The 11,440-nt window shown below is 40.4% G+C and overlaps 5 protein-coding genes across 5 annotated transcripts; 3 read left to right on the top strand and 2 right to left on the bottom strand. All coding sequences in view use genetic code 12, as the record gives it.

The window, feature by feature from the left end:
* Positions 1–199: 199 nt before the first annotated feature.
* On the top strand, positions 200–3,794 carry MSU1 (3'-5' RNA exonuclease complex component; the record flags this gene model as incomplete). The annotated part of the gene is made up of 3 exons (XM_001384169.1): positions 200–2,162; positions 2,197–2,206; positions 2,245–3,794. Exons 1-3 carry the CDS (start codon positions 282–284, stop codon positions 3,792–3,794), a joined length of 3,441 nt encoding a protein of 1,146 aa, XP_001384206.2. The 5' UTR covers positions 200–281.
* A 1,250-nt stretch (positions 3,795–5,044) lies between these two features.
* DAL8 (allantoate permease) lies at positions 5,045–6,604 on the top strand (the record flags this gene model as incomplete). The annotated part of the gene is made up of 1 exon (XM_001384170.1): positions 5,045–6,604. The coding sequence occupies one exon, from the start codon at positions 5,045–5,047 to the stop codon at positions 6,602–6,604; it is 1,560 nt and encodes a 519-aa protein (XP_001384207.2).
* A 43-nt stretch (positions 6,605–6,647) lies between these two features.
* Positions 6,648–7,688, bottom strand: ZRT2.2 (low affinity zinc transporter; the record flags this gene model as incomplete). Its single annotated transcript, XM_001384515.1, has 2 exons — positions 6,648–7,137; positions 7,210–7,688. 2 exons carry the CDS (start codon positions 7,686–7,688, stop codon positions 6,648–6,650), a joined length of 969 nt encoding a protein of 322 aa, XP_001384552.1.
* Positions 7,689–8,317: 629 nt separating this feature from the next.
* Positions 8,318–9,508, top strand: PICST_45492 (predicted protein; the record flags this gene model as incomplete). The annotated part of the gene is made up of 2 exons (XM_001384171.1): positions 8,318–8,981; positions 9,252–9,508. The coding sequence occupies 2 exons, from the start codon at positions 8,318–8,320 to the stop codon at positions 9,506–9,508; spliced, it is 921 nt and encodes a 306-aa protein (XP_001384208.2).
* A 53-nt stretch (positions 9,509–9,561) lies between these two features.
* Positions 9,562–11,165, bottom strand: PICST_89153 (predicted protein). Its single transcript, XM_001384516.1, has one exon. It carries the CDS (start codon positions 11,131–11,133, stop codon positions 9,616–9,618), a length of 1,518 nt encoding a protein of 505 aa, XP_001384553.2. The 5' UTR covers positions 11,134–11,165; the 3' UTR covers positions 9,562–9,615.
* Between the last annotated feature and the right edge of the window lie 275 nt (positions 11,166–11,440).

The following is an 11,440-nucleotide window of genomic DNA, read 5'->3' on the forward strand; positions in this document are numbered from 1 at the left end:
TTCAAGAATTAATTGGATCTATTTCTGTGGAGATAACCAGTTTATCAATTCGTGACAATTCTTAGTCATCACGTGATTAATTATCGTGTGCTCTTTGGCACCTGACTCAAGTCCATCATAAAATTATTCTGTTCTACAGAATTTTGCAATTATCCATCTCCACGATTCCTGCTGCAACTCTCCACAATAGAAGTATGCTATCAGCACGAACTCGAATAGCTGTCCGTAGGACGCGGCTATTTGTCCGTTATAACTCTTCCAGTTCGGAAAGCCGGCCTTGGATGCCCAAAAGAGACAAATCCGTTCAGAATAAAACTAGAAATGGTGTACCAAAGCAGAAGAAGGGATACCAAAGCGACCTAAAGCCGCTGTTTCTCTCAGCTTATGGCAGGCAAAATGTCGTCGAACACCGCAAAGACTATCAGTTACCGAGCAACTTGATGGCAGCCCGTAAATTGGTGGTCCCAGACTCACTCAAGAACCAGTATAAACCGTTTGATTTTAGCAAGAAGAGCAGTGAGCCACTAAAACAGGCTCAAAAGAAATCTCATATTAACAAGCAGAAGAAGGAAGTAGACGAAAGTAGACTGAAGATAAAAGATATTGTGAAAAACTCAAACAGAATGGACTCTGAATTCTTCAACCCATCGAACCAGACTTTGGATCTCAGATTGAACAATAGCATATTGTATGAACAAATAACCGGAAATCAGAAAGATAGAATGGAGAAGAGATACGGTGAGTCGTCCAAGAGATGGCTCAACAGCTTCTACAAACTCTTAAACCAGACTTCCAAGGTCGAAACCTATGCCGAAATCAAGAAGTCTATTTCCAAAGCTATTCAAGAATCGTCTATTTCCACAGCTAATGTCCACCATGCTCTTTCTGTAGGTGATTTAGTAGTGTTTTCGGAAGAAAGCATTACTTTCGCCATTGTAGTTGGTGCACCCAAGAACTTGGAGTCGGATACGTATACATTTGTGGATAGTAGAGGAGAGGTTACGTTTGGTCCAGCCAAGTCTTTTGCGTACCGATTTCCAGGTGTGATACCTTCTGAATACCACGACATCATATCTAGCTTCGTCCAGTTGGAAAAAAAGTATTTAGATATCGCTCCTGTAGGTCTTACGGATATGGACTTCTCCAAGTCGACGGCATCGTTGCCTCAAGAATTGCAAACAGATTTTCCAGAAGACGACAAGCCACGTTCGTTGAACGATGGGATAAATTTCAGTGAGAACACGGACTTTGTTGTTGCACAGGCCACATCGCAATTGTTGACAAATTCGAATGTTAACACCTATATAATTCCTACGCCAGCCAGAGATTTGTATTGCGACTCTTTGACTGCTTTGGCTGTAGAGGTATTTGATGAGGTATCGAGAATGAAAAAACCTTTGGAAAACCTTCACAGGCTCTTACAATTCGACAGAAATGGCGATCCTCTTAGTACGCCTCGTTCTATCTCCCTCTTTGAGTTGTTACACTACTTGGAAGAATTGGAAAGCTCCAGCTTTGAGGTAAACAATGATGATATTTCATCATTGGGACAATTCATCGATCCAGAGAGCTCTTATACAGACAAGGCGTTCCCAGTTTCGAAGTACTTGGCTCTTTTGTCATCTCTTAGAATTCAATCGAGAAGCTGGAATGTCATATTTGCCAGCAAATCTCTTTTGCCTGTTAGTGTAACCATACTTCCAGCCAACAGAACTCTGATCATCCACAGAGTGTTGGCTCACATTAAAGATGGAGGTGATTTGGAATTCAGCCAATATTGTCTTAAGAAGGCAAAGGGTGAACCAACTCCTTTACCGACATTTTACCACACCCTTGTTCAACTTTTCAAAGATTACACGATTGGAAACTTCACTAATGATTTAGCACTTGAAGCAGCTTTGGTTTCCATTATTAGAATGGTTGATGAGAAACAGTATTCGTCTGAGAATCGTCCTGATAATACCTACTCCTATGAGTATTCAAGGGCAAGAGCCTACGACCTCTTAAAGGATATTGGGGCCATAGACTCTGACAATTCTTCCAGGGTCGACCCAGTGCATTGGTCAAATGCTCTCAACTTACCAGGACAGAACGTTAGTGCATCGACTGACATCAGTGAAGATTATATGGATTTCTTGAATGAAAGCTTGACACCAGTGGCTGTAACTAATTCGACAGATACCAAAGGCAATCAAGTTACTTCCTTGTCGCTCAATTCTTTCAACGACAAATTCTCCTCTGGAGTGACTATGAAAGAAGATTTCATTCCTGAAGATTCACTAGAGTCGATAAGAAAGGAATTTGGAGAAACGCCTATTTACTGTATTGACGATGCCGATGCCCATGAAGTGGATGATGGTATCTCAATTCATACCCTGAATGACAAGTATGTACTTTCAGTACATGTAGCCAATCCTACTTCTTACATCAAGCCAGGGTCTATTCTCAATGCAATTGCCTTTAACAGAGCTACGACCAGCTATATAAACGAGGGTGCGTACTTCATGTTCCCCAAGCTTATTTCGAAATTGTCAGGTCTTGGTGTTGATGGACAAAGAACAAGAACTTATGCTGTTCAATATTCGTTGGACAAGAAATTAATTGATCTGTTCGTTGAGAAGAAGCTTAAAGACCCAGACTACGAGCCGCCTCAAGAGTTCTGCGAACAGGTCTTGAAGCAGATAGATGAAAGTATTGATGTGAACTTCTTGATAGCTTCAAGATTTCCAGTTGGGTACACCTACAATAAAGTAAATGAAATTCTTGGTAATATGGAACTAATCCAACTGTTCAAGGAAAATAGATGCAATGATGAACATTTTGTCAATTTGTATAAATTGCATAATATATCCAAGATACTCAAGTCCATTAGACACACGCTTGGTGGCTCGTTTGATTACCATTCTGAGAGAATGAATGTCAAAATCAGAGAAGAATTGGAGCCTATAAAGGAGGAGTCTGTTATTGAAGTTGATGCCGATTCCTTCAAACTAATTCCTAAGAATTCTACCAAAAGTGTAGAGATATCTAAAAGTTCGATAACTAGTCCTTCTGTGTCTTTGGTTACTGAATTTATGCTCTTCGCAAATTCGTCTTCAGCGAAGTTTGCAGACAAGAACAAAATTGACTTCATCTATAGATCACAGAATAGAAAGTTTAATCTTCAGTTGATCAAAGAGATGGAAGATAAGATCGTGTCGAAGCTACGCTCTGGAAAACTGGTGTCGTTCGAGGCACAACAGATACTCCGAGTATTTAGTAGAAGTGCATCTTTATCTACAGTAGCAGAATTCCACGACGGAGTAGGTATAGATAAGTACGGATGGGTTACTTCGCCATTAAGAAGGTATGTCGATGTTATCAACCATTGGAATATCGCATCTTTTCTATTACAGAAAGCGGGCAGAGAATCCAGTCAGTATGCCGATGAGAAACAATTGCGCAGCGCCATTTTGCATATCCAGAGCAAGAGCTTAGTTGATAAGAGAATGCAGACGGTGTCTAATAAATTCTGGCTAAGTACTTTCTTGAAAGAGTACACAAAAATGGTGAATGATAAGAGTTGCAAAATTACACCAATTATATTTAAGTTGTTAGTGGTGGGTAGAAGAAGTGGTTACATTAACGTGGAGATGGTTGGATTTGGTGCCAGGGGCCAATTAGAGGTGTCCCCGAAACTCCTAGAGGATTACTCCTTGGAGGAAATAGAGGTTGGCGATACTTTAGAATCAGACCGGTTCAGAGTGTCTCGTATAGACTTTATTGAAGACACACTCGAGCTAGTGTACGTCTGAACTTGCATGATAGAGATAGACCCTGTAAATAGAATACTGTAATGACTGTACATACAATTAATGTTACGATATAACCACCACCGCCGAACCCAAAGGAAAATAATGAATACGCTATCTTCAAGACGAATCAAGGAGAGTGGTGCTGCCTCCTAGGAAGTGGTAGAACCTATGAACTTATTACTTTTAGATATCAGATTTAGGTTAATTGCATAATCTAAGCCCAATAGCAAATCTAAGCCCAATAGCAAATCTGAAGTGTCAACCCCGGGACATTTTCCTGATTTGAAAATTCCGCTAAGTTACCGATCTATTTCCCACGGAGAATGCTATACGTGTTAAACTACTGAAGCGCAATATTTTGCGAGATATTATGAGATAGTGGCTCTTATTAATATCTCTGCATGGCAATACGTCAGTGTTCGCAGCTATCAAATTTCTATTCTAAATATTTTTTACGGCTATCAAAGCCCTTGGCTATAAACTCTCCAACGTACGGTAAAAAGGACCAGATTTAGAGTTAAAAATCAATTCCCCAAATGTTCAAATATTCCAACATAAACCAATTCAATTTTCTAGGGGTCTCCGATAGCACTATAAAATTCTATCGGTACGACTTTCCCTTTCCAATGCCATTTCGTGGCCGTATTAGACTTCATATAAAACAATACTCCACGTCCTCTATCTAAACTATGAAACCCCCCAACACTGTCACCCACTTTTACAAGGTGGAATTCCATGAGTTGTGATAGGCGCAGTGCCAAGATGACAATTTAACCGGACCTCGAATCCCTCATTTGCATTTTCCGTTTAGACTTATACTTTGTAGCAGCAATTTCCAGATCAAGGCATGATTTCCGCGTGCCAAAGTTGCTTGTGCCTGAATCTGAATGATAGCAATATTCTAGAATAATATTTGCACCCATACCTCACAGGCCTGAAAGTCGCCTTTATCTTCTCTGTGATATGATGTCCTCCGGGAAACCTATATAAGTCTTGTGTCGCCCTCGCAAATTGAACAGACTACCGTTTCAGTTAGAAGTTTAGTCAGCCGTGTTTGATAACCCTGGATAAGATAACTGATAAGAACTGCGAATATTTCATCTTTCACGTTCTTTCTTTTTTCACTTTCATTGGTCGATATATTTATTAGTTCTTATCGTTGTTAGGACTTCCAGACTTTTCTCTCTTGTTCGTCTCACTTGACTACATCTGTATTTCATTCTTCAAGAACAAATATCTTGCTGGTAAAGATGTCTAAGGTTGTTGAAGTTGAAGATTCTACAAACGATTCTGCTTCGTTCGGCTCAGATAAGAAGGGCAAAACTGTCGAAGTTAAAGAGGAGCTTTTAACTGAAAGTGAGCTCGCTGGGTATAATTTATATGAAAAAGCCCAAGAAATCAATTCGGAAGAAGAGCAGGCAATCAGCAAAAAGTTACTTTGGAAGGTAGATAGAAGAATCGTCCCCTTATTATGTATCACTTATACATTGCAATTCTTGGATAAGTTGTCTCTTAACTATGCTGCCGCCTATTCTCTAAAAGAGGATTTGAACTTGATTGGCCAACGTTATTCGTGGGTTGCTGCTATCTTCAATTTTGGGTACTTGTTCTGGGCTCTTCCTGGCAATTATATCATTCAGAGAGTTCCTGTAGCCAAATATACTGGCTTCATGTTGTTCTCCTGGTCTATTATCTTGATTGGTCACATCGGTTTGAAAAACTATGGGGGAGCTTTGGTTATCAGATTCATTCTTGGGATGTTTGAAGCGCTGATTAGTCCTTCTTGTATGAACATCTGCAGTTCGTTCTACACCGTTAAACACCAGCCAATCAGAATGTGTATCTTCCTCTCGTTCAACGGTGTAGCTACCATGGTTGGAGCTCTCTTGGGTTTTGCCTTGGGTCATGCCACCAACTCTAGCTTGAAACCATGGAAGCTTATATTTATGGTCATTGGACTCATGAACTTTGTGTGGTCCTTGATCTTCCTCTGGTTGTGTCCTGATTCTCCAGATAAAGCCAAATTCTTGACTGAAGAGGAGAGAGCAATCTTAGTCAAAGAAGTAGCCTCCAATAACCAGGGTCTTAGAGATGTTAAATTCAAGAAACACCAGGCTATAGAAGCTATTAGTGATGTTGGGGTTTGGATATTGGCATTTGTTGGTTTGGCTTGTGGAGTGATTAACGGAGGAAGTTCCAACTTCTCTTCTGCTTTGATTAAAGGGTTCGGTTTCTCTGGTTTGCAAGCAACTGCGCTTCAATTACCAACAGGTGCGATTGAATTAGTAGTAGTGGCCGCTACTGGTTTTGCTGTATTCAGTTTTAAGAATACTAGAACTGTTGCCTTGTTCCTCATTTGTATTCCTCCATTGGGTGGTTTAATAGGAATTCACGTCATTTCTTTGGAACATAAGTGGTCTTTGGTTGGTTGTACTTGGCTTCAATTCATCATTGGAGGTCCAGTCATCTTGTGTTGGATCTTGTTAAATGCAAATGTTTCAGGTTCTTCAAAGAAGACAATAGCAAATGGCTTATGGTTTGCTTTCTACGCTTCAGGGAACATCATTGGTGCCAATGTTTTTTATACTTACGAGGCTCCAAAATATCGTAGTGGTATGATTGCCTTGATGACATGCTACTGTGGTATAATGGTTTTGGCTGTGGCGTACAGAGGTTTGCTTACGTTCAGAAACAAGAAGAAAATGGAAGAACAGGGTGAAATGACACCGGAAATGGAAGAACAAGCTATTCTTGACGGGTTCAAGGGCTTGACTGATTTCGAAAACTCTGGTTTCCGTTATGTATTATGATTATAAAGTATAGTGATAACATATATTCAGTTCTAAACTTCATTTATGCCCAGTATCCTAATAATGCCATAGCAAAGGCTCCAATAGAGAGGCAGAGGAAAGCCCAGAGTTGCCTGGAAATATACTCATCTTCTTCAAACTCCTGGGAATACATGAAATCGTAAGCCATGAGCTCAACCAAACTGTTGTAAATTAAAACACCCGAACAAAGAGAGTCGAAAATACCGTTGGTAATAAGAGCAATTCTAGAGCCTGGAGGATAAGACTTTCTAACTCCGAGTCCGACAGCTATTGAAATGGGTGTTACCAAAGTGAATGCAGTGGACAATAGCCATGGGTAATGTTCTTTTCCTTTGGGCCATTTTGCCATAGCAAAACGAGCTCCCAAACCCAAGCCTTCCAAAAGTTGATGGAAAGAAATAGCAATGAATAGACCAATAAAGTCGTCACCAGCAATAGCCAATGCTAAACCAACAAATACAGAGTGGAAAACAATACCTATTTCTAATATAAAGACATTCAAGATCTGAATGCTAATTATTGAATTCCCTTTGCCGTTGTACTCTGATTCGGTTAATCCTAAATTGCTTTCTCTTTCAGACCACTCAATTTCGCGAGTAAGTGAATTGTTGCCCTTACTTAACGTATTAGCAACATTTTCACTATTAGGACATAGTGCAACGTGGGTACAGCATCCAATGCTGTCAATGCTTGCATTGGAGTTTCTGTTTCTAATAATTCTCCTGGCGACGAGGTCGAATAAGAACATGCCCCAAACTCCAATCAAAGCAATACCGGCTCCCCAAGAATAGTCTTCAAAAATTCCTCCCAAGCACTCATTTGTAAGAGATTCGATCCCCTCTGCAAGCAAATGAATAAAAGCAGTAGCCAAAATGACACCTGTGCCAACATATCTAATGATAAAGAAAACGGTTGGTGGAACATTTAGCGAAGGGCACTTTGAAGAAATTAAAGGAAGAAAGGATCCAATGCCTGAAACGATCATAATCACAAATACAGAAGCAATACGTGCCTTCATGTGTTGACCGTTGAATTCGTTGTCTGTTGGGCAAGTATCTTCCATTTTATTTATAGCTGATATATTAAACTTTTGAAAAATATAGTTGCAAAATTTAAATGATTGCTATGAAATTTGGCTCAATTTGGAAAAATGGTGTGAAAAAGTGAGAAATCCAATTCCCTTAAATACTGGATTTTTTTAGCCCTTGAAAAACATCCCATTCTCTTTAATTAGACAATAACTACTTGTTTATAACAAACAAGGTGCTTTTTGAATTTTTTTGCAGAATTTTCATAGGGCTACTACAATGAGGATTATAGTGGTTATGTTGAAGTGGTTGTAGCAGCAAGGGAGTAGGTGCAGGATAACATGAAAAAGGAATCTAGATAGTAAATTGCCATTCAGGCGGAGAGCAATTGTCAGATAAAGAATAATTGTAAGAGTGGATTGAAAAGGAATAAGTAGCAGAAGTATATTTGCTGCTACTTTCAACTCTATTATTAACATCTACTTCATCAACAATGCATTTGAGTGGATTTTTAGAGAATTCACGTGACAAAAGGCGCGCTACCATATTTCAATATCAGATCAACAAATATCAACAATATTTACAGGAATAGTGCAGCAAAGTAGTAGGTGAATTCTTCTTAAATTGCCAATGAACAACGACTTGTTGACCTGTAAACATGGAAATGGTTCTGCTAACGACGCCGTCTATCAGAAACTCCTTTATTTCCACCATAGACCATTTGCCGTGTGATGTGATAAGATCATTGTGGTTTGTACAAAATTGTAATATATCCATAAACAAAGAGAAAGCTCGGTTAGATGCACTTTTGAATCAGATAATAGATGCCAGAAATGAGGAATCACTTCAGAGGGAAATTATGGGCCAAATTGCTATGATTAAAGCGAACATTTCGAGACTTGACTTGGAGTCCATTCAAGAACTTAGAGCTTTGAATAATCAACTTACGATACACAAACTAGGACTTGTTGACGAATTAGAGCAGCTTCAGAAGATCAGCGAGTCACGGATGAATCGAGCAAACGGTAATGAGGGTCTGAAGCCCGATCTCCGGAAGCAGCTTAAAGACCACTACAAGAGCCACCCATTGATTTCGCAGCGAGAAGCACAGAAAGAGCAGGATGAGCTAAGAGCCTATGAAGCTAAACATAAACAAAAGAGCACATCTGGTCCAACTGGTTTGAAGTTGGTACTCAAAATACCACACAGTAACAACAAGGATCGAATAAGCTTGAAGAAGCTTTCCAAGAATGGTAAAGTAGAGAAGCGTTTGTCGAAAGTAAGCAGACCTGTTGGCAGACCTCGGTTAAATCCAGTTGGCAGACCGCGTTTAAATCCAGTTGGTAGGCCACGTATAAATCCAGTTGGCAGACCACGTATACATCCAATTGGAAAGTCAGCAGTTAGACCAGTTGGTAGACCTCCTAAATTTACAGGAAGTGTTGGAAAACCTGTTGGAAGACCGCTTGGTAGTGGTAGACCTGTTGGAAGACCACCCAAGTCAGCCATAGCGCCAGTGGAAAAGCCATTGAAAAGTGAGAGATTCGCTGATAAGAAGAAAAGTAAGAACCAGACTGTGGAGACGGAAGTACAAATAGATTCCCAGCAAGAGGAAGATACAAACAAATATTGTTTCTGTAAACAGGGCTCTTTTGGAGATATGATTGCATGCGACAACGAGGAGTCCTGTCCGAACGGAGAATGGTTCCACTACAAGTGTGTTGGCTTGCTTAGCAGGGTAGAGTCGTTGAAATATTCCACCGGAAAACAAAAATGGTTCTGTTCAGATCACTGCAGAGAAGTGGTTTCGGCCAAGGATTCTCAGAAGAAAAAGAAGAAGAAGAGAAGATGGTAATGCAGAAATGAGAACTCTAAATAAACATGGATACAATACGTAAAAATCTAATTAGGATGCTATGCATTATGTACTATACAATTTGATGATGACGATAATATGATACTCTATACTGTAAGAAGTTCCAACATGCCTCCAATTTCGGTGGCTTCTCTGCATTTCTTAATTTCAATGTTGATTCTCTTCAACAAGTTTGCGAAACATTCTTCCAATACTATGCTGGAGTCAATCAACGAGCCGTACATCTCCAAGATGACAGCTACGTAGTCGCAGATCAAGTTGAATGATCTGACATCCTCTAAGTTCTTGATAAACCACTGTAAGATTGGCAAGAGCGATATTTCGTCTCTTCCGTACAACGAGATTCTGATCTTTCCACGCTTTTTTAATTCGTTCAACACAGTGATGGTGTGTTCCTTGGGCAATCCTGACACAAAGGCACCGTCAAGAGCCTCAGCCCAACGGAATGCGTTCAAGTGCTTTTCGAACTGTTTCAACTTCTTCGTCTGGGTAGTGCTGGAATATATGACTTGGTGCTCTTCTTCTCCCAAGTAGTCTTTACCTCTCATCATCCTGTTGTAGGCACTTGACTTTTCCTGCTTAATACCTTGCTGAACCTTGGCTTCAGTCTTTCTAGTACGAATAGAGAGTAAACCGGAAGTCAAACCGGTTACGAAATGCTTGTGGTTGTTGGAAGCAGGCGAAACAGCGCAGCTGAGAACCCCACCACTGCCGAATTTCCACCCGAATTTGACATCCCAGTTGGAAGTTGTGTAGTCGAAAATTTTGACATGGCCATCTAAAGATCCTACAAGCAAACCTCTGTCTCCTGTATCATGAAGAGTGGTAGCAGTTTTGGTGAAATTATTCAATTCCTTGATCTGAGAGCCACGAGAAAGATCCCAGACTTTCACTACGGGACCTCCCGCACTGACCAACGACGTGGCTGAAAGCGCAAGGACATCTTCAACAGGGTTATCCTGTTTGAACAGAGCTACAAGCTGCTGGGAAGAGCTGTTTCTGGTATCGAACAATCTGACGAAGCCATCATAGCAACCAGTAGCCACCAAGTTAGGGTTGCCCGGTATGAAACTGGCACTTCTGATGTAGTCCCCGTGGTACGAGTCGTTGAACTGTGTCACAGGTCCTTTGGTAGTCTGGGAGATATCGTATAAACGTACTATCCTATCGTCCGAGCCAGTGATCAATTGATTACCTACAGTCGGATGGAACTTGGCAACATGAGTAGGATGCGAGGACGGATTCAAACTCACAAGTAAGTTACGTGGTTGGTAGCTATCATAAATGGAAACTAAACCGGTGGCATCGGCAGCGACAAGCAACTTACCGTCATATCTGAATTCGCCAGAATAAACTATATCCTTGAAACGTGAGAACGTCTTTATTACCTGACGTGTTTTGGATGAGAAGATCTGTATTCTCGTCGACGAAGTTACTGCAAAATCGTTGGGCGCTACGGGATTGAAATGGATATGAGTAATGGGGTGGTTTTCTTTGATCAATTGCGGATTGGTATATCCTCTCCAGTACCTCTGCTCAGGAGTGGTCTGCGATGGAAGAGTGGGATTTCGCACTTGAGAAACTCTCTGTCTGCTAGAAGACATGACTGATATATAATATGCGATCTCTAAGGCAGATTCTCCAGCTGCTTACAACAAAAATGAGACAGTATTTCTAGAAATAGGTTGCAATCTACATCTACAGAATTGTAGGAATATTGTAAGATGAGATCCTAAAATTTTTCAATCACGTTCTAGATCACATGACCAGAAATATAGTAATAAAGACATCATTAAATTCATTTATCTACATTAAGAAGGAGTCTCATGGGTGCTGAACAAGGTCGTAGATATAGGCCCTAGGTTACCATAATAGAAAACTTCGAATTGTGCTTCTTCAAAAATTTGTAAC

This window comes from Scheffersomyces stipitis, chromosome 4 (genome assembly GCF_000209165.1).
Source record: "Scheffersomyces stipitis CBS 6054 chromosome 4, complete sequence".
Classification (NCBI taxonomy): domain Eukaryota; kingdom Fungi; phylum Ascomycota; class Pichiomycetes; order Serinales; family Debaryomycetaceae; genus Scheffersomyces; species Scheffersomyces stipitis.